Genomic DNA, 22868 nt, shown 5'->3' on the forward strand with positions numbered 1-22868 from the left:
TTGAGAGCGAGAGCGAGGAGTGAGGAGTGAGAGCGAGGAGTGAGAGCGAGGAGTGAGAGCGAGAGCGAGGAGCGAGAGCGAGGAGTGAGGAGTGAGAGCGAGGAGCGAGGAGTGAGAGCGAGGAGCGAGGAGTGAGAGCGAGAGCGAGGAGTGAGGAGTGAGCGCGAGAGCGAGGAGTGAGGAGTGAGAGCGAGAGCGAGGAGTGAGAGCGAGGAGTGAGAGCGAGAGCGAGGAGTGAGAGCGAGGAGCGAGGAGTGAGAGCGAGGAGTGAGGAGTGAGAGCGAGGAGTGAGGAGTGAGCGCGAGAGCGAGGAGTGAGGAGTGAGAGCGAGGAGTGAGGAGTGAGAGCGAGGAGTGAGAGCGAGGAGCGAGGAGTGAGAGCGAGGAGTGAGGAGCGAGGAGTGAGAGCGAGGAGCGAGGAGTGAGAGCGAGGAGCGAGGAGTGAGAGCGAGGAGCGAGAGCGAGGAGTGAGAGCGAGGAGTGAGGAGTGAGAGCGAGGAGTGAGAGCGAGGAGTGAGGAGTGAGAGCGAGAGCGAGGAGTGTGGAGTGAGCGCGAGAGCGAGGAGTGAGAGCGAGGAGTGAGAGCGAGGAGTGAGGAGTGAGAGCGAGAGCGAGGAGTGAGAGCGAGGAGTGAGAGCGAGGAGTGAGAGCGAGAGCGAGAGTGAGGAGTGAGAGCGAGAGCGAGGAGTGAGGAGCGAGAGCGAGGAGTGAGGAGTGAGAGCGAGGAGTGAGAGCGAGAGCGAGGAGTGAGAGCGAGGAGCGAGGAGTGAGAGCGAGAGCGAGGAGTGTGGAGTGAGCGCGAGAGCGAGGAGTGAGGAGTGAGAGCGAGGAGTGAGGAGTGAGAGCGAGGAGTGAGAGCGAGGAGCGAGGAGTGAGAGCGAGGAGTGAGAGCGAGGAGCGAGGAGTGAGAGAGAGAGTGAGGAGTGGGAGCGAGGAGTGAGGAGTGAGAGCGAGAGCGAGGAGCGAGGAGTGAGAGCGAGGAGCGAGGAGTGAGAGCGAGGAGTGAGAGCGAGGAGCGAGGAGTGAGAGCGAGGAGTGAGAGCGAGGAGCGAGGAGTGAGAGCGAGGAGCGAGAGCGAGGAGTGAGGAGTGAGAGCGAGAGCGAGGAGTGTGGAGTGAGCGCGAGAGCGAGGAGTGAGAGCGAGGAGTGAGAGCGAGGAGTGAGGAGTGAGAGCGAGGAGTGAGAGCGAGGAGTGAGAGCGGGGAGTGGGGGCGAGAGCGAGGAGTGAGAGCGAGAGCGAGGAGTGAGGAGCGAGAGCGAGGAGTGAGGAGTGAGAGCGAGAGCGAGGAGTGAGAGCGAGGAGCGAGGAGTGAGAGCGAGGAGTGAGAGCGGGGAGTGAGAGTGAGAGCGAGGAGTGTGGAGTGAGCGCGAGAGCGAGGAGTGAGGAGTGAGAGCGAGGAGTGAGGAGTGAGAGCGAGGAGTGAGAGCGAGGAGCGAGGAGTGAGAGCGAGGAGCGAGAAGTGAGAGCGAGGAGTGAGAGCGAGGAGCGAGGAGTGAGAGCGAGGAGCGAGAGCGAGGAGTGAGGAGTGAGAGCGAGGAGTGAGAGCGAGGAGTGAGGAGTGAGAGCGAGGAGTGAGAGCGAGGAGTGAGGAGTGAGAGCGAGAGCGAGGAGTGAGAGCGGGGAGTGAGAGCGAGAGCGAGAGTGAGGAGTGAGAGCGAGAGCGAGGAGTGAGGAGCGAGAGCGAGGAGTGAGGAGTGAGAGCGAGGAGTGAGAGCGAGGAGCGAGGAGTGAGAGCGAGGAGTGAGAGCGAGGAGCGAGGAGTGAGAGAGAGAGTGAGGAGTGAGGAGTGAGAGCGAGGAGTGAGGAGTGAGAGCGAGAGCGAGGAGCGAGGAGTGAGAGCGAGGAGCGAGGAGTGAGAGCGAGGAGCGAGGAGTGAGAGCGAGGAGTGAGAGCGAGGAGCGAGGAGTGAGAGCGAGGAGTGAGAGCGAGGAGCGAGGAGTGAGAGCGAGGAGCGAGAGCGAGGAGTGAGGAGTGAGAGCGAGAGCGAGGAGTGTGGAGTGAGCGCGAGAGCGAGGAGTGAGAGCGAGGAGTGAGAGCGAGGAGTGAGGAGTGAGAGCGAGGAGTGAGAGCGAGGAGCGAGGAGTGAGAGCGAGGAGTGAGAGCGAGGAGCGAGGAGTGAGAGCGAGGAGTGAGAGCGAGGAGCGAGGAGTGAGAGCGAGGAGCGAGGAGTGAGAGCGAGGACTCGCTCTCACGAGGAGCGAGAGCGAGGAGCGGGCGGTGGAGTGGCAGATATGGCCATGACACGTGACTCGGAGTGGACACTGGGGGAGGAGGAGGCTCTGCCCGGGACGCACCGCACCTCTGGCAAGACGCACCGCTCCTCTGCCCGGGACGCTCCTCTGCGCGGGACGCACCGCTCCTCTGCCCGGGACGCTCCTCTGCGCGGGACGCACCGCTCCTCTGCCCGGGACGCTCCTCTGCCCTGCGCGGGACGCACCAGCGCGGTAAATTTCACGTTGTTTTTGGCAAGTTGCTTGGAGTTTTAGTCAAAGCATCAAATCACATCAGATTTGTTTGTGGGTTTGGATTAAGTTTATTCAGAGCTGTCAACTCAAGGAGGCTCTGTATCTGCGTGAGATTTGACTCCATGAAGAGCGTGAGGTCATAATGCGTGAGATTTGAGGTCTTATTGCACATAATCTTTGTTGAAACGTAATTATTATTTTACTGCTGCGATATTTGGCCTAATATTTGCAAGTTCACTCAGTAGCTTATATTTCCAGTACTTTAGAATCAGACTTTCTACATTAAGTAGCCACAGATTTTGTCATATTTGTTTTTTTATTATACATATCTGTTCAATTCTCATGACTGTGTTGTTTAGGTGAACCTAGAGTTAGTCCTATTTGTGGCACAGTTAGTGGTTGGTTCTCTAAGCTCTGCAGGACTGTCCCAGACCCATAATGTGAGGAAGAGTATGTTTTTAATGTTTTGCATCACAAAATACAGTATTAAAAGAAAATAAAACCTTCAACTCTAGGTTAGAGTCCCAGAGCAGGATCTCTACAATGAACTGAAATATGCTTAATATACTTTCATGAGCATTTCATGTTATAATGGTGTTCCCTCATCTTTAGTTTATTCAAAGTTGTATTTTGATTTTTATTCACATTTGAGTTACCCTGTATTTGAGGTTTGAGTTCTCAAAAACCCACACACTATCCCCGCCCTCTTCACTGTAGTGAAGTCTCTAAGGCTCAATAATTTCATGTAGCCACTTTAAAAAAAACGTAACCCTGTGACTGAAGATCTGCAGCTTCTCCACGATGAAGATCATCGTAGGCAGACTTCTCAGTTCAAATCCCTTATGCAGTATACTTATGTAGTTCAATAGTAAAAACCTGAAAAAGGCATATTTATGTCTTCTTTATGTCTTCTTTAACCTTAATCATAACTTTATCAGTTTGGATTGAAGTGTATATGTTTTACCCCATATGTCCCATGCTCCACAGCCATGTCTCTGTACTACCGAAAAGTGGACACGTCCTCGTACCACGACCGCATCCCGCTGCAGGTGGTCCGTGCTGAGGCCGAGCTGTCAGCGCTGGAGAAGGCCTACCTGGGGGCAGTGGAGGGCGGGGACTATGCCACGGTCAAGCAGGCCCTGGAGGAAGCCGAGATCTATTTCCGCATCAATATAAACTGTGTGGACCCGCTGGGCAGGACAGCTCTCCTGATCGCCATCGAGAACGAGAACCTGGAAATGATCGAGCTGCTGCTAAACTTCAACGTGCACGTGGGGGACGCCCTGCTCCATGCCATCCGCAAAGAGGTGGTGGGGGCCGTGGAGCTCCTGTTGAACCATAAAAAACCACGAGTAGAACACCAGGTATGAGAACAAATGAATCTTGCTTTAAATGAATGAAAGGTGCATTATGGAACATTTATGGGGAGGGTGTGGCTCCTCTGCATGGAGATGCTATTGCCTTGACTGGCTTATCTATCTTGCATTTATTCAATTACTGGTTTTACTAAAGAAATGTGATACCTTGAACCTGTGAGCAGCCTGCCACAGCGCAGATCTGACCTGTAACGTGGGCAATATAGTGGAACATTCCAGGCAAAGCAATAACATCCCCATGGAAACAAGCAGATGACCCCCAGAAAGGTTGTATAATGCACCTTTTAAAGAAGACATTTTTCATGTAAATTAGTACATTTTGTTTTCCTCCCATGTAGTATCTTGTAAAAGCAGCACTTCGTGACTTACTCTTTCTCATTCTGTCTGCATCTAATGATAAAAAGTATTTTATCTTTTGCCAACCCAGAAGTAGGAGCCATTGCAGCGCTCTCATTGGCTGAGCTTTGGAGGGTACCTCTGAATAAACTCTACTAACGTTGTACACATAACTATATTAAATATGATAATGTTGTGTCCCTTTTCACCTGCATCCCGACCTCTGATGCAGTAGCAGCAGTGAGGATCAGACTGCAGGAAGACACCACCTACAGGAAAGGACCAAACTGACACCTGAACACATATGTAAACTGTTGGACATCTGTCTGAACACCACTTACTTTCAATTCCGGGGACAATTTTACAGACAGATTCATGGCTGTGCCATGGGCTCGCCCGTTTCTCTCCCATAGTGGCCAACCTGTACATGGAGCACTTTGAGAAGAAGGCTCTGACCTCCTTCTCAGGCATAGCCCCAAAACTGTGGCTCCGCTATGTCGATGATACTTTTGTAACAATCAAGAAACAAGAGCTGGAAACCTTCTCTGATCACATCAATGCTGTGGACCCACATATCAGGTTTACAAGAGAAGACGCTAAGGAGAATCGCTTGGCCTTTCTTGATTGTTCCACGATCAGAGGAGAGGACGGGAAACTCCAAATAGAAGTTTATAGGAAACCTACACACACGGACCAGTATCTGCTCTTTGGTTCCAACCACCCACTACAGCACAGGCTGGGTGTGATCAGAACCTTACAACACAGAGCTCAAGGTGTGTCCACCAGCTCAGAGGGCAAGAAGAAAGAGGAAAAACATGTGTGAAATGCCCTCTCAGCCTGTGGTTACCCCGCTTGGGCCCTCAACAGAGTGAAGAGAACCAAGAAGCAGGACAAAAGGGAAACTGAACAGAGAAGGAAGGGTGTTTCTATCCCTTATGTGTCTGGCCTGTCGGAAAAACTGCAGAGAATTTTTAGACAACACGAAGTCCCTGTTTATTTTAAACCAGGAAACACTTTAAGACAAAAACTGGTTCACCCTAAGGACAAGTTGCCGACTCAAAAACAGAGCAATGTAGTTTATTCGATCCAATGCAGTGAAGAAAGCTGTAAAGAACGGTACATAGGTGAGACGAAACAGCCTCTACACAAGAGGCTCTATCAGCACAGAAGAAATACTAGTTCAGGACCTCAGAGCGCCGTGCATCTCCATCCTGAAGCCTCTAATCACTCGTTTGAAGACGGTGAGGTGAAGGTTTTAAGCAGGAGAAAAGATGGTTTGAAAGAGGAGTCAAGGAAGCTATTTTTGTTAAAAAAGAAAGACCTTCTTTAAACAGAAATGTAGGGCTCAGATTCTATCTTCCTGTAGTCTATAATGGTATACTGAACCACTGGAGAGGTAGAGGACCAGGACCAGGACATTTAGATGTCCTCAGGTCCTCAGGGTGAGCCAGGGTCTCACAAAGACAAAGGGGAGACTAAGAGCCCATTAAAGGGTTGAATAGGCTCGGTAGATACAAGAGGGTAAGTTTCTGTTGAAACAAACAACTCTTTCCTCTTCAGGAAGGCTCCTCCCAATGGGCGGGGCTTACCACAGAACAGTATTAATATCGGAGTTCTTGACCTAAATTCTCTTATTGACAATGACTCTTGGATGAGAGTCGAAACGTCTAATTTTTTCAAACTGAGTCCAGATGAAACAACTGAAGCTTTTTCTACAATGGAACACTCCTGGACCAATGAGGGATTACACCGATATATTAAATAGAAAAGATATGAATAGAATACGACCTATTTTCAAATGGTTTGTGAGAGCTGCAGCTTGTTAGTTATTCATTGTTAAGAAACAGAATATTGACTGGGCAGCAGGTCCAAAGATCCACAGTTTGGTCTCGTTCTAACTAGTGCATACTGTCATTTGTCCTTGAGCAAGACACTTCACACACTTATCTGTGATGGAGTTATGGTTTTCAGTGTGAGAAGGATTGAAGTAGGTCTAAAATGTGATTCATTGCACATAGAGGTTTATAAACGCAGAGGTGGTCAGGTCAAACGCTCACCAACAGAGACTTTCTTACATCTGGTGCCAAAGTGTGTTCAATTCAACCATTTTCATCAAAAGTTGTAGCAAAAATTGCTTCTTCAATATTTAGTTTGTGATTAACAGTACAACATGTTTAAAAGACTGGGTGGAGGCTTATGGAGGATTGCCAATATAAAATAAATGCTCATTAATGAAATAGGTTATTAAATACTACTTATAGTAATTCCAGGAACGGCGTAGGTGTAAACGGCTGAACTACAGCACCCTCTGCCAACCTTTGCCTTAAAAATCTCCATTTCACCCATAACCCCAAAAATACAAGGCGCAAGACGCTGTGAGGGTCGAGTAAACACGGAAAAAATAAGGAAGGTAACGCTCAACAATCAAAGCTGACAAACTGTAACCTCGGCGGAAAACAGACCTTCTCACAAGCTAATTATGCTAATTATGCTAATAATGCTAACGCTTAACAAGTGGAATCAATCAGAATCAGAAAAGGTTTATTGTCATTGTCAATGAACAGAATTCACAAACTTAAGAACGTGCTTTGGTGATTCAGTGAAACAATGAACAATGATAAAACAACCAATATAAAATAAAAAAGCACATGCATTAAAGATTGTCTTGGCGTGGCGGTCGGGGACCGTGGCTCTGGACTGGCAGACCGGGGTGGTGGTCCCTCTGTTCAAGAAGGGGGACCGAAGGGTGTGTTCCAACTACAGAGGGATCACACTCCTCAGCCTCCCGGGTAAAGTCTATTCCAGGTCCTGGAGAGGAGAATCTGACCGATAGTCGAACCTCAGATTCAGGAGGAGCAGGTTTTGGTCCTGGTGGTGGAACACTGGACCAGCTCTAGACTCTCCATCGGGTGCTCGAGGGTTCATGGGAGTTTGCCCAACCAGTCCACATGTGCTTTGTGGATCTGGAGAAGGCTTTCGACCGTGTCCCTCGGGGTGTCCTTTGGGGGGAGTTCCGGGAGTACGGGGTCCGGGGCCCTTTGCTCAGGGCTGTCCGGTCCCTGTATGACCGGAGCAGGAGCTGTGTTCACTGCAGTAAGTCAGACCTGTTCCCAGTGAGGGACTCCTCAGGGCTGTGCTTTGTCACCGGTTCTGTTCATAATTTTTATGGACAGAATTTCTAGGTGCAATCAGGGGTCGGAGGGTGTGGTCAGGGGTCGGAGGGTGTCCGGTTTGGGGACCACAGGATCTCATCTCTGCTGTTTGCAGACGATGTTGTCCTGATGGCTCCATCAAACCCGGACCTGCAGCTGCACTGGGACGAGAGGGAAGCGTCTGGGATGAGAATCAGCTTCAAATCAGAGGTCATGGTTCTCGACCGGAAAAAGGTGTCCTGTCCTCTCCAGGTGGGTGGGGGGTCCTTGTCCTCTCCAGGTTGGTGGGAGTCCTTTCCCCAAGTGGAGGAGTTCAAGTATCTCGGGGTCTTGTTCACGAGTGAGTGAAGGATGGAGCGTGAGATCGACAGTTGGATCGGTGCAGCGACTGCAGTGATGCAGTCGCTGCATCGACTGTTGTGGTGAAGAAGGAGCTGAGTCCAAAGGCAAAGCTCTCGATTTACCGGTCGGTCTACGTTCTGACCTCACCTATGGTCATGAGCTTTGGGTAATGACCGAAAGAACAAGATCGCGGATACAAGCGGTCGAAATGAGTTTCCTCTGCCGTGTGGCTGGGCGCTCCCTTAGAGATAAGGTGAGGAGCTCGGCCACACGGGGGGAGCTCGGAGTAGAGCCGCTGCTCCTCCACGTCGAGAGGAGCCAGCTGAGGTGGCTCGGGCACCTGCTCTGGATGCCTCCTGGGCGCCTCCCTCGGTAAGAGGTCCCGGGGAAGACCCAGGACACGCTGGAGGGACTATGTCTCTTGGCTGGCCTGGGAACGCCTCGGGATCCCCCCGGAGGAGCTGGAGGAAGTGTCTGGGGAGAAAGAAGTCTGGGAGTCCCTGCTCAGACTGCTGCCCCCGCGACCCGGCCCCGAATAAAGCGGCAGAAAATGGATGGATGCATTAAAGAAAAAATAAATACATTTACTATAGGATAAGGATAAAAATAGGCTTACTCTGTACACAAAATGTACAGTTGAGTTTACATTTGTAGTGCAGAAAGTGAACAGTGAGTGATTAAAATGGTTAAAGTAACAGTGTTTAAGAAGTGTTCATGAGTCCAACTTCAGAGGGAAAGAAACTGTTCTAGTGGAGGAGGTTCTGGAATAGAAGGTGTTGAGTTGTTGGGCCAGTTTTCTGTTTTCTGCAGCGTGGGGGGCTCTGGGCTTGTAATTGATGAGAAGCCGGAGCCCACTCCACACAGAGGCGGGGCCACTCCACACAGAGGCGGGGCCACTCCACACAGAGGCGGGGCCACTCCACACAGAGGCGGGGCCACCTCCACACAGAGGCGGGGCCACTCCACACAGAGGCGGGGTTGTTGTCAGAGAACTGCTGCTTCAGACGCGTGTTGTACTGAGATCTAGCTCTCGACACCTCCTGCTAAATCCATACTTTGCATCTTTGAAGCGCCCTCTAGCTCCGGCCCTGTGCACTGCCTCCTTCTGCTGCCTCAGCCTCAGTTTGGGTGTGAACCAGGGTTTGTCATTGTTGAAGGTGACTTTGGTGTGTGATGGTTTAATGCTGTCCTCACAGAATCAAATGTATGACATCACACTCAGTACGTTTACGTGCAAACGAAAAAAGCGAATCGTTGCTTTAACGTCCAAAAGTTGAGATAACATCCCCATCTATACAGATATCTCCAAGAGAAGAAGGCTTGGATGGCAAACAAGGATCACAATCATCACTGATGAGCAAGGAAGCAGTGGAAACAACCGATACAGTCAGACATCTTCCTGTAAACACTTCACTCCCACAGAAACCCACCTTCAAAATCTTCGATTGAGACACTCGTGTCATGTTTACGCCTGAATCGCACTGGAACTAGACGAGGCTTGTGCACATCCTCCACGGCCCACGCTGACCTATGACCCCGGAACAAAACGTGTTCGGGTCCCAAGGACAAGACGACTTTCCCACTTCTTATCACCACATCTGCATCTGAGCAGATCATTGTAATATAGTTCTTGTGAAATTTGTTTACATTTTGTATTTTCTACTTTGTTTTATATTTCTATTTTTATGTTTGAAGTGCAATTACAGTTGCATGTTTACATTTTCTAAGTTTGTATTTTCTTAAATCGTTTTTTTTATATATTTTTATATATAAAACATACCAAAGCTACGATTGGTTTTGTTCTTTTTATTTCAGTAAATGACTCACAACTGTACAAAATAGACAAAGCTGCCTCAAAATCAGACACGCACATGTGCATAGAACGGCTAAAACAATGCCCCGCCCCCATTTACTCTGTTAGAACACGTCTTGTTCCCTGACCACCACCGGACACGACCCTCTGCACAGCTGCTCAGTTTACAGAGAACACTGGTGGTTCATCTTGAGTGGAGTTGGTGCTACAGTCGCTTCCTGCGGCTCAAACACCAACGACCTGCGCGTCATTCAAAAATTCTCTTTCCATTCAGCGTCGGAAAACTCCTTCATCACGACCCTCTCCCACCATCTGTGCTCCGAGCAAGAGCATCCAACAAGAACCAGAATTCCGGGTCAGTTATCTGCACAATAACTAACATTACATACGAGATGAACAAAGCTGTACGACTGTCCATCTTGTTGTTGTTCGAAAATGCGCACGACAGTTGTTTATATGTGACACAAAAGGTCGACCGGAACGGGGGGCGTATTAGTCGCTGAAACAACGCATATCGCCACCTAGTGTTAGGAGGACGACACGTTCTTGTCAGGAATTCGACTTTCTCGTCTGCGTGTAGACTTGGACAAGGACAGAGTGTCCGTGTTCGAACCCAAAGCCTCATCCAAACTGTCTGTGGCAGCTCTGTAAACCTCCTGAGATCTCGCTCTCTCTGTGTGAGCTTCCTGCACATCTGAGCAATTAGAAAAAGAGGGTCACCAGTAAAGAAACACTGGCCTAAATGATATTAACTGAGCCGTCTGTGATAATAATCTCCATAGCAACGGCGTGGAAACAGTTGTTGGGGATCATGGGGTCTAGAGGATTTCGGCTGCTTCTGTTGAAGTGTCGAGTGCTAGAGCTGAAATTAACTCTGTTCTTGTTCTCGCCGTCCTATAGGTAAACTAACACACTTATGATGTATGAATTGGCCTTTAGTCCCGGGGCCCGAGCTCAGAGCCCCCTGTGACCTCGGAGCCCCCTGTGACCTCAGAGCCCCCTGTGACCTCGGAGCCCCCTGTGACCTCGGAGCCCCGGAGCCCCCTGTGACCTCAGAGCCCCCTGTGACCTCGGAGCCCCCTGTGACCTCGGAGCCCCGGAGCCCCCTGTGACCTCAGAGCCCCCTGTGACCTCGGAGCCCCCTGTGACCTCAGAGCCCCCTGTGACCTCAGAGCCCCCTGTGACCTCGGAGCCCCCTGTGACCTCAGAGCCCCCTGTGACAACAAAGACTGCACAGCTGGACCAGTTTTGCGCAGACTGGGACAAGGATTTTGGGTGAATGTGATGTGTTTTGCAAATAGACGTTCCTCTCTGAGCGCACGAGTCTGCACGCTCCAGCCCGGACTGAGTTCCACACCCTGCGAAGGTGTGACCAAATGAGCTATTGCTGCGCTGCACCCACATTAACACCACCTCTGGCCCTTAATGTTGTTGAACATTTTTTCCTTAAACAAAGGGTCATTAAGCAGGCAACGCGCTCTTTTGATTGTGATGGGAGGGACTTCAACTCCTGAGTCATCAAGGAGCTCAGGAATCATCTTCTCCAAAACATTTCCAGTTTCTCCTTCCGAGACCCCCACAAACCTAAAGTTAGGTCTTCGCGCTCTGGACTCCAAATCCAGCATCTTATTTTTCATACTATTGTTCTCCGTCTGCAGGGCCTCCATCTCGGCCCTCATAGTCTGCAGGGCCTCCATCTCGGCCCTCATAGTCTGCAGGGCCTCCATCTCGGCCCTCATAGTCTGCAGGGCCTCCATCCCGGCCCTCATAGTCTGCAGGGCCTCCATCCCGGCCCTCATAGTCTGCAGGGCCTCCATCCTGGCCCTCATAGTCTGCAGGGCCTCCATCCTGGCCCTCATAGTCTGCAGGGCCTCCATCTCGGCCCTCATAGTCTGTAACTCGTCCGTATTGTCTGAAATACGTTGTTCAGCCTCATCCATGGGTGCTCCGTCCGCTCTTGCCTTTTTTTATCTCCTTTATATTATAGAAGATTTCTTCATTTTGGGCCGTACTAAGCGCTGATCGCATTTCCGCCCTCATAAGTTTCATTTATCATAGTGGCCAGTCGGTGTGAGGTGATCTCCCTTCCGCCTTCGGACAAATGCAAGCTTGGGGACCCGTGTTCGGGGACGGAGCTTTGTTTGGCAGCTTCTACTTCGGGCCTGTTAGCCGTGTTAGCCTTGGGCCTGCTTGCCATGATGTTCCCGCAGCCTTACCAGACTTTTGTTTTCCTTGTTTGGTCATCTCTTGCTCCTCGTTTCTAGGGATTTCATGGGCAAAACGGTACTTCTAGCGAAAAAACTGTGGCAGCGGCGGAGCGTAAGTACGGCACACTCCGACATAATACCGAAAGTCCCCTTATATTTGAAATTCATATAAATGAAAGGGGAAAAACACATTAAATATTGCACAAAATCAATAAGGGGAAAAAAAATCTGAAAAATATTCCAAGGAGCGCTGCAAGAAACTAGTTTTATCAACAACAAAATGGATATGCAGATATTAATCGATACTAAAACTGGTATTGATACTAGATACTCATTTGAACTGGTATCGATACCGGATCCTTTAAAGTGAATCGATACTTGGGTTAAATCAATAGTGCATTTCAGTTTACAATTCAGCTGCAACAGATGAATTCATATCTATGTGTGCACAATCTGTGTGTTGTCTTAGTTAGTGTAAAACTAAACCCAGCCTTGATGTGTCTGTTAACTTCAGGTCCCAGCCATGCTCCGGGACAAGCAGTTCTCCGACTTCACCCCGGACATCACACCCATCATCCTGGCCGCTCACACCAACAACTATGAGATCATCAAACTCCTGCTGGCTCGTGGCGTCTCCATCCCTCAGCCCCACGATGTGCGCTGTAACTGTGTGGAGTGCATGTCGTCCTCAGATGTCGACGGCCTCCGAACCTCACGATCTCGTCTAAATGTCTACAAAGCTTTAGCCAGCCCTTCACTCATTGCCTTGTCCAGCGAAGACCCCTTCCTCACGGCCTTTCAACTGAGCTGGGAGTTAAAAGAGCTGAGCCAGGTGGAAAACGAGTTCAAGTCGGAATATGAGGAGTTGTCCAAGAATTGCAAACGGTTTGCTAAAGAGCTGTTGGACCAGACGCGGAGCTCCAAAGAACTTCAGATTATCTTGAATTACAAGGACAACGCCAACCCTCTGGAGGAGAACACCAACGAGCTGGCACGCCTCAAGCTGGCCATCAAGTACTGCCAGAAGGAGGTGAGTGTGGGCAGGGTACAGAGAAGTGCCTGAAAATAGGGATGAGCAATATTGATACGAATTAGACAGACTTTGGCTCCAAACCACATGCTTTTACTGACAGAGGACCTGCATTAAAAAGACCAAAGATAAACATTGATGGTTTGACATGATTAGAGAGAGTGACCAGTGACCATCTCAAATCATGGTAGTGACAGGCAGAGTTGGGGGTAATGCGTAACGTGTTAGAGAACTCAAGGGACTTTTTTAGAGTAACGAGGATGGTAACGCATTCGTTTTGTGCACCCATGTGATCTAGTAATCTCCCAGTTATTTTTTCAAATCAGTAACTCGTTAGTTTTGGTTCGGTCACATCTCCTCACCAAGGCAAGTTTATTTGTAGAGCACATTTCATACACAAGACATGACAAAACAGTTTAAGACATAAAAGAGAAGAGTTCAAAGAAAATCACATTTACAGCTAAACAAAACTGTTTTTATCTTAGACTTGAACATTGTCAGAGCAGAACCTGTCTCACATCTTCAGGAAGAATGTTCCAGATTTTAGCTGCATAAAACTGAAACGCAGTCTGCAAACAGTATATGTCATACAATAATGTTCATTATTGGTAATGCAAGAGTACTCTAACGTGTTACTTTTATAACACAGAAGTGCAGTAACTTAACGTGTTAGTTTTCCAGGGCAGTATCCAGGTAACGTAACAAGTTACTTATAAAAGTAACACTCCCCAACACTGGTGACAGGATAAGACAACATTTAAGCACAATTGTATAATTATACAGGTGACGGGTCGGACAAAGAACGGTTCAAAAGCCCTTTATGATGAGCTCAATATCAAGGCCAGTTACGTCGCCCGGATTGGCGTTACCGGGGCCCCATGCTGGAGCCAGGCCTGGGATGGGTGCTCAACGGCAAGGGCCTGGTGGCCGGGTCTTTCCCCATGGGGCCCAGCCGGGCACAGCCCGAACGAGCGCTGTGGGGCCGCCCTCCTGTGGGCGCACCACCTGCAGGAGGATCCATAGGGGGCCGGTGCAGAGAGATCTGGGCGGCAGTCGACGGCAGGGGCCTCGGCGACCAGATCTCCAGACACAGAGATTGACTCTGGGGACATGGAATGTCACCTCGCTGGGGGGAGGAGCCTGAGCTTGTGCGGGAGGTTGAGCGATACCGACTAGATATAGTCGGCCTCACCTCCAGCACAGTTTGGGCTCTGGAACCATCTCCTCGAGAGGGGCTGGACGCTCCACTTCTCTGGTGTTGCCCTCGGGGAGAGGCGGGGCTGGTGTGGGCGGGGCTGGTGTGGGCGAGGCTGGTGTGGGCGGGGCTGGTGTGAGCTTATAGCCCCTCAGCTCAGCCGCCACGTGTTGGAGTTTACCCCAGTGAACGAGAGGGTCGCGTCCCTTCGCCTTCGGGTGGGGGACAGGTCTCTCACTGTTGTGGCGGCCTACGGGCCGAACAGCAGTGCAGAGTACCCGGCCTTCTTGGAGTCCTTGGGAGGGGAACTGGACAGTGCACCGACCGGGGACTCTGTTGTTCTACTGGGGGACTTCAACGCCCACGTGGACAATGACAGTGACACCTGGAGAGGGGTGATCGGGAAGAACGGCTTCCCCGATCTGTACTGAGGCTGGGGACATTGAGTCCGAGTGGACCATGTTCTCCGCCTCCATTGTTGATGCAGCTGCTCGAAGCTGTGGTCGCAAGGTCTTCGGTGCCTGTCGCGGCGGCAACCCCCGAACTCGGTGGTGGACACCGGAAGTAAGGGATGCCGTCAGACTGAAGAAGATTGTGCTGTCACAGAGACCATGGCTGGGAGGAGTTCGGGGAGGCCATGGAGGAGGACTATCGGTCGGCCCCAAAGAAATTCTGGCAAACCGTCCGGCGCCTCAGGAGGAGGAAGCAGTGCTTCACCAACACGCGGTGCGGGTGGAGGCCTGCTGACCTCAACTGGGGATGTCGTTGGACGGTGGAAGCAATACTTTGAGGACCTCCTTAATCCCACTGTCACGTCTTCTGAAGAGGAAGCAGAGACCGGGGACTCAGAGGCTGGCTCGTCCATCACCCAAGCTGAAGTCACTGAGGTTGTTGGCAAACTCCTCAGTGGCTCCGGACGTGGATGAGATCCTGAGTACCTAAAGTCTCTGGATGTTGTAGGACTGTCTTGGCTGACACGTCTCTGTAACAGGGCGTGGCGGTCGGGGACAGTGCCTCTGAACGGGCAGACCGGGGTGGTGGTCCCTCTGCTCAAGAAGGTGGACAGGAGGGTGTGTTCGAACTACAGAGGGATCACACTCCTCAGCCTCCCATAAGGTCTATTCCAGGGCACTGGAGGTGAATCCGACCGATAGTGGAACCTCAGATTCAGGAGGAGCAGGTTTAGGTCCTGGTACACTGGAACACTGGACCAGCTCTATACCCTCCATCGGGTGCTCGAGGGTTCATGGGAGTTTGCCCAACCAGTCACATGTGCTTTGTGGATCTGGAGAAGGCTTTCGACCGTGTCCCTCGGGGTGTCCTTTGGGGGGTGCTCCGGGAGTACGGGGTCCGGGGCCCTTTGCTCAGGGCTGTCCGGTCCCTGTATGACCGGAGCAGGAGCTGTGTTCACTGCAGTAAGTCAGACCTGTTCCCAGTGAGGGACTCCTTAGGGCTGTGCTTTGTCACCGGTTCTGTTCTTAGTTTTTGGGTGTGGTCAGGGGTCGGAGGGTGTGGTCAGGGGTCAGAGGGTGTCCGGTTTGAGGACCACAGGATCTCATCTGCTGTTTGCAGACGATGTTGTTCTGATGGCGCCATCAAACCTGGACCTGCAGCTGCACTGGGACGAGAGGGAAGCGTCTGGGATGAGAATCAGCTCCAAATCCGAGGTCATGGTTCTCAAGCAGAAAAAGTCTGCAGTGATGCAGTCGCTGCATCGACTGTTGTGGTAAAGAAGGAGCTGAGTCGAAAGACAAAGCTCTCGATTTACCGGTCGGTCTACGTTCTGACCTCACCTATGGTCATGGGCCGTGGCTGCAGAGCCGCGGCGCGGTCAAATAGCCTCATGGCTAACCCTAACCCTAATCTTAACCCTAACCCGGCGCGGTCAAATAGCCCATCAGTTTCAGGAGCTGCGACACAAAATAGCCTAGCAGTTTCGACCGCGGCTCTGTAGACACGCCCATGGTCATGAGCTTTGGATAATGACCGAAAGCACAAGATCACAGATACAAGAGGTCGAAATGAATTTATTCCGCCGTGTGGCTGGGCGCTCCCTTAGAGATAAGGTGAGGAGTTCGGCCACACGGGGGGAGCTCAGAGTAGAGCCGCTGCTCCTCCAGCTGAGGTGGCTCGGGCATCTGTTCTGTAGCCTCCTGGGCGCCTCCCTGGGATGTGTTCCGGGCATGTCCCACCGGGAAGAGGCCCCGTGGAAGGTCCAGGACACGCTGGCGGGATTATGTCTCTCGGCTGGCCTGGGAGCGCCTCGGGATCCCCCCGGAGGAGTTGGAGGAAGTGTCCGGGGAGAGGGAAGTCTGGGAGTCCCTGCTTAGACTGCTGCCCCCGCGAACCAGCCCCGGATAAGAGGAAGAAAATGGATGGATGATTATATATGTGTGCCCTGGGTCTGACTGATGGCATGTGGCCTCTCTGCTCTATTTATTCAAATTTACTCAAGTAAACTTAACTGATAAATGAAAGTTTATCAGTTAAGTTTACTATCTCTGTTTTACGACAGACTCATGAGACGTAGCGATTTCCTGCCAAAGCTGTTTTCGGGCAGATGGCGTCAGGACGAAGGCTCCGGGTGTGGACGTCCCCTGAGGCAGCACATGTGATTGTGGCTCTTAGCAGAGCATTAAACGCTCTGCGCTCGTCCCTAGAAGCTCCATAATTGAGGATAATGAGGGAATAAGCGATGGCCATTTCCGTGAAACTCAAACTCATTAGATTTTAATTTGTGACTCACCCTTTTACCGTCTTCCACATGATGTTAGATTTTCCCACAGAAACCTCAAGTCTGGGGAGAGGCACGGGAACATATCATTGTGAAAACTAAAATCATTCCATTTCACTCTATTGTCCACTAAGTGCCTCTTGTCTGGCCTGTTTATCATTCAGGAAGTTGTTCACGTACTAAAGGAGCGGTCACATGTTCCACATCACAACTGAAAGTTGTAGTAATGAATAATAGTTCACTTGTCACAATAATCTTGATTTATTTATTTGCCATATTATCAACTTAAAGCCACAAACCACTCTTTTGAAAACAGTGAAGATGAGATGGTTTGATGAGGTGTTTTTGTTCAAAAAGAGAATCAGAAAAGGGTTATTGCTTTGGTGATTCTGTGCAACATAAAACAATGAACAATAATGAGGCAAAATATACCAAATAAGGCATTAAAGAAAACGATTTAAATTGACTGATAAGATTAACATAGACTTAGTGTGTACACAGGATAGAACTTCTCTCCGTTTATTTTCCCGGTGATGGTGACGCGTGCCTGTGGTTATGACGCGGTCTTGCCCCACCGCCCGTCAGTTTGGAGATTGGAGGAAAGGAGATAGTCTGTAATATAGCTAAACACTGCGGGAATCAATCAAAAAAACACTCTGGACATAAATGAAGCACAAATAGCAATGTAAGAAGGTTAAAAGCTCTGAAAAGTCGATTTTGCATGTTATGGGACCTTTAAGGTTTTCTGTGTGAGATGAAGATCTGGAACAGAAACAAATGAAAAGATTGTACATTTAATGTCAGTCTAGTCAATTACCCTCAGTTTATAAAAATTATGTCAAATTACGTTGAGACAGAGGAAAATGACAATGGTAAAGTTCCTGCAATCATTCTCTGGGATGCAGCTAAGGCAGTTCTGAGGGGCAGGGGCATTCCTGTCGATTTACAGAACAAACTTAAGTTAAAGATGTTGAAATCAAGGATCCCCAAATTTGACAGGAAATTAAAAGATAAGAGGCGAGATTTATTACCTGGTCTCAGAAAAAATAAAAGATATTAAAGTAGTTCAAAATGATGGAGTTTCCAGTTTGACATCAGTCAGACGCTTTTCTGCTCCGCCGTCGCCAAAGTGTTTTCTTAAAGTACGACGTCCACAGCTCCAGTGGAAAACAGCCCGTCTCACAAGCTAACAACACTAACATGGCTAGCGGGGCCGAGGCTAACATGCTAACATGCTAACAGGCCTGGTGCAAAGGCATTCAGTGTCTATCAATGACAAAATCAATAGGATCAATCCAATGGCACCAGATCCTTTAACTTTATCATCGTTCTGAACCAAAACAAACCATCCAAATGAGAAAAGAAAGAATAGGCACTATATTTTTTACAAGAGACACATTTTGAATAACATTTAACATAATAAACACCAAATTTAGTTATAAATAACTAGTATTATTAATCATCCAGAGGTAAAGAGAAGAGGGAGGAGCAATACTGAGTTTCAAAGCTTTTGAACAGAGTTTAGAATGTAAAGACAGAGAGTAAGTAAATGTTATTTGTATAGCACCTTTCACAGACAGAAGTTCTTCACAAAAACACAGAATAAAACAATAAAAACACCAAAAAGAGCATTTTTGATTTATTTTTCTTGTGATTTATTATAACTCTTATCTTTTTCATTTTGAGTCGCATGAGGAGACTTATTCTCAGCATGTTTAGTGTCCCGTAATTCATTTAAATTTTTGTTTTGCCTTTGTCACTTCTTGCCCCTCAAATCTGCCTTAGCAGCGTCCCAGAGAGACAAATGCAAGACTAATGTCTGTGTTCAGTTTGTAGCGCAGCCCAACTGTCAGCAGCTGCTGGCCTCGCGCTGGTACGACGAGCTGCCCGGCTGGAGGCGCAGGCACTGGGCCGTCAAACTCGTCATCTGCATTTTCATCGGGCTGATGTTCCCTCTGCTCTCGCTGCTCTACCTGGTGTCTCCAAAGAGCTGCTACGGCCTCTTCATCCGCAAACCCTTCATCAAGTTCATCTGCCACACGTCGTCCTACCTCACCTTCCTCTTCCTGCTCTTCCTGGCCTCGCAGCACATCGCCTCAGCCGACCCCGACTTCCAAGGCCCAGTGCCCACAGCCGTGGAGTGGATGATTCTTCCCTGGGTCTTAGGTATGATCATAAACAGTACATATTTAATAGTGAGGATCAGCAAATTAGTTAAATCATTCTTTTGTTTTATTTTTTCTACTTTTGTATTGGCCATGTATTGTAAGTGTTCAGTTCTGTTGCCCGGATTTGCATTACTGGGGCCTCATCTTGGAGCCAGGCCTGGGGTGGGTGCTCATCAGGGAGTGCCTGGTGGCCAGGTCTTTCCCCTCGGGGCCCGCACAGCTCGAACGAGCAACATGGGGCCGTCCTCTACCTGTGGGAGAATCTGTAGGGGGCCGGTGAAGAGAGATCTGGGCAGCAGTTGACTGCGGGGGCCACGACAGGATCTTTGGACACAGTAACTGACTGGGTACATGGAACATCACCTAATTGGGGGGGAAAGAGCCTGAGCTTGTGTGGGAGGTTAAGCCTTACCAATTAAATGAAGTCTGCCTCACCTCCACGCACAGTTTCCTCTCCTTGATAGGGGCCGGACACACTTCTCTGGCAGGGCCTGTGGGGAGAGTTGGCGGGCTGGTGTGGGCTTATAGCCCCACAGCTCAGCTGCCACGTGTTGGAGTTCACTCCAGATAGGGTCACATCCGTACGCCTTTGGATAGGGGACAGGTCTCTCACTGTAGGGTCTGCACTGCTGTTCGGCCCGTAGGAAGATTACCCGGCCTTCTTGGTGTCCATGGGAGGAGTACTGGACAGTGCACTGACTGGGGACTCCTTTGTTCGACTGGGGGACTTCAACGCCCATGTGGGCAAAGACAGTGACATATAGAGGGGTGATCAGGAAGAACGCCTTTCCCAATCCAAACTGAGCCTGGGAGGAGTTTGGGGAGGCCATGGAGGAGGACTATCGGTCGGCCCCAAAATAAATTCTGGCAAACCGTCCGGCGCCTCAGGAGGGGGAAGCAGTGCCTCACCAACACCGTTTACGGTGCGGGTGGAGACCTGCTGACCTCAACTGGGGATGTCTTCGGACGGTGGAAGGAATACTTTGAGGACCTCCTTAATCCCACTGTCTTCTGAAGAGGAAGCAGAGACTGAGGACTCAGAGGCTGACTCGTCCATCACCCAAGCTGAAGTCACTGAGGTTGTTGGCAAACTCCTCAGTGGCTCCGGGGGTGGATGAGATCCTGAGGACCTAAAGTTTCTGGATGCTGTAGGACTGTCTCGGCTGACACGTCTCTGCAACAGGGCGTGGCGGTCGGGGACAGTGTCTCTGGACTGGCAGACCGGGGTGGTGGTCCCTCTGTTCAAGAAGGGTGTGTTTTTAAAAAAAAAATGACTTTGTTGCCCGTACGCATTGTTGGAGTCAGGATTCACGGCCCTGCGGCCAGCTGCACTTGGGGCCTGGCATACGTGTGCTGTGCCTTAACCGCTTATCCTCTGGTGCTGCCTGGTGGTCGTGTTCCAACTATTCAATTAAATTTATTTTTGTAACGCCCAAAATCACAACAGCGGTTGTTTCGGAGGGCGACAGTGAAAAACGGAGGGATCACACTCCTCAGCCTCCCATAAGGTCTATTCCAGGTCCTGGAGAGGAGAATCTGACCGATAGTGGAACCTCAGATTCAGGAGGAGCAGGTTTAGGTCCTGGTCGTGGAACACTGGACCAGCTCTATACCCTCCATCGGGTGCTCGAGGGTTCATGGGAGTTTGCCCAACCAGTCACATGTGCTTTGTGGATCTGGAGAAGGCTTTCGACCGTGTCCCTCGGGGTGTCCTTTGGGGGGTGCTCCGGGAGTACGGGGTCCGGGGCCCTTTGCTCAGGGCTGTCCGGTCCCTGTATGACCGGAGCAGGAGCTGTGTTCACTGCAGTAAGTCAGACCTGTTCCCAGTGAGGGACTCCTCAGGGCTGTGCTTTGTCACCGGTTCTGTTCATAGTTTTTTATGGACAGAATTTCTAGGCGCAGTCAGGGGTCAGAGGGTGTGGTCAGGGGTCGGAGGGTGTGGTCAGGGGTTGGAGGGTGTGGTCAGGGGTCGGAGGGTGTCCGGTTTGGGGACCACAGGATCTCATCTCTGCTGTTTGCAGACGATGTTGTCCTGATGGCTCCATCAAACCCGGACCTGCAGCTGCACTGGGACGGTTTGAGCCGAGTGTGAAGCGTCTGGGATTAAGGTGTTTGTTAGGGACAAAGGTTGTTTGTTAGGGACAAAGGTTGTTTGTTAGGGACAAAGGTTGTTTGTTAGGGACAAAGGTTGTTTGTTAGGGACAAAGGTTGTTTGTTAGGGACAAAGGTTGTTTGCCCTGTCCAGGTGGGTGGGGAGTCCTTCCCCCAAGTTCGAGTATCTCTGGGTCTTGTTCACGAGTAAGGGAAGGATGGAGCGGGAGATTGACAGGCGGATCAGTGCAGCGTCTGCTGTGATGCGGTCGCAGAGTGGCTGGGCGCTCCCTTAGAGATAGGGTGATGAGCTTGGTCACGCGGGAGGATCTCGGAGTAGAGCCGCTGCTGCTCCACATCCATAGGAGCCAGCTGAGGTGGCTCGGGCATCTGTTCTGGATGCCTCACTGGGGAGGTGTTTTGGGCATGTCCCACCAGGAAAAAGCCTCGGGGAAGACACGCTGGAGGAACTATGTGTCTCGGCTGGTCTGAGAACGCCTCGGGATTCCCCCAGCGGAGTTGGAGGAAGTGTCTGGGATGAGAGAAGTCTGGGACACACAACTTTTAGTCAGATTTCTGATCATTTGTAGTCATGTTTTGTTACTTCCAATCATCTCTAGTTGAAGTCAGTCGCAATTTCTTCTTGTTGTGTGGACCAGATCCGACTGGACTCGAGTTTAAATGACAAAGTGTGGACTGAGGTCATTCAAACATGAATTATAGACCAGATCTTGGCCATACTCAAGCGGCATGTTTATTGACACTTCGGCACATACAGATCCCAGAGGCCAATGATGAGAAGACACCGGAAACAGCTGCATCTGGGCTACAACTTTCTATTTCTTTTAGAATTAGGGAGAAAAGTTAAGGATTCCATTTTGTTTAAAAAAAAAAAAAAAAAAGAATCCCCTTTAAACAGCAGTGGAGGTTCAAGGTTCGACTTACAGGTCATAAACAATAGTGTTTTGAAGCCCTAGGGCGGAGAAGCCCTGACCATTCTGATGCTAATCAAACACTCTTCAGTGATGAAGGAGCTGCAGCCAGTTTACAATTGGCCCAAGACAGGGCCAAGAAGAGTAGTTTCAAGTGAAACTGTAAACAGCTATTATCAAGAGGCTCCGCCTGGTGGGCAGGGCCCACTCAGAGTAGAATAAATATCTGAGTTCTCAGACTAGATCAGTAGATTGAGAATGACTCTTGGATGAGAGTCAAAACGTCTTGTAGAAAAATATTCTGTTGTCGTCATTTGGACAAAAGAAAGAACAATGAGCGAGTTATACGTATGTTTAAATATTCCTGCCTAACATCAGATAATTAATACAGGCACTTCATTTTAAATCACCCTTTTTGGAATTTCTGAGAAGAGCACAGACCTAAATATCTGGTATTTACTGTGGTGGAGCAAACAGCGCCCTCTTGTGTCAAGAATTGAGCACTGCTCAAATTTAAATCAAATCAGCGCAGTAAAATATCACGTACACAAAGACAACATTTTAATCAGACAATAATGTGAAATAGCAATGTTTAAAATGAAAAGAGAACATTTAAGCCTTGATGAAATCATGCTAGCTCATGCTTGCTAAACATGCTATAGCAGTGATGTAATGTGAGAGGCCAGCGCGAGCCGGCCCCTGGATGGACATTTCATTTATAGAAAAATATTATAATATTTATTTTCATTATTACAATGTATTATTTTGGTGACTGCCACCCCTGACCGCACGTGACTGTGAGGTACAAGGTGCTTTTACTCATGCTTTTAGTAGTGCAGAGCTCAGGGCCGAGGAGTCGATCATAAAGAGGAACTTTAACTGGTCTGCACATGAAATCTGATGTGTCACATAATCAATCAATCAATCAACCTTTATTGATAGAGCCCTTTACAACACTTAAAGTGACAAAAGTGCTTCACAATAAAATCAAGGCAATACAAAATACAGAACTGAATAAAAACAAACT

At 49.8% G+C, this 22868-nt stretch overlaps 1 protein-coding gene across 1 annotated transcript in view; it reads left to right on the forward strand.

Moving 5' to 3' along the window:
- Nucleotides 1-3454: 3454 nt before the first annotated feature.
- LOC140372273 (short transient receptor potential channel 4-like) overlaps nucleotides 3455-22868 on the forward strand; it is a 51890-nt gene continuing 32476 nt past the window's right edge. The window contains exons 1-3 of the mRNA XM_072459467.1: nucleotides 3455-3829; nucleotides 12206-12721; nucleotides 18480-18816. Coding sequence (XP_072315568.1) covers nucleotides 3455-3829; nucleotides 12206-12721; nucleotides 18480-18816 — 1228 coding nt within the window. The remainder of the gene's footprint in view (nucleotides 3830-12205; nucleotides 12722-18479; nucleotides 18817-22868) is intronic.

The sequence above is a fragment of the Eucyclogobius newberryi genome, unplaced genomic scaffold (genome assembly GCF_026437365.1).
Source record: "Eucyclogobius newberryi isolate DKJ021-1_F unplaced genomic scaffold, fEucNew1.0.hap1 SCAF_10, whole genome shotgun sequence".
Lineage (NCBI taxonomy): Eukaryota > Metazoa > Chordata > Actinopteri > Gobiiformes > Gobiidae > Eucyclogobius > Eucyclogobius newberryi.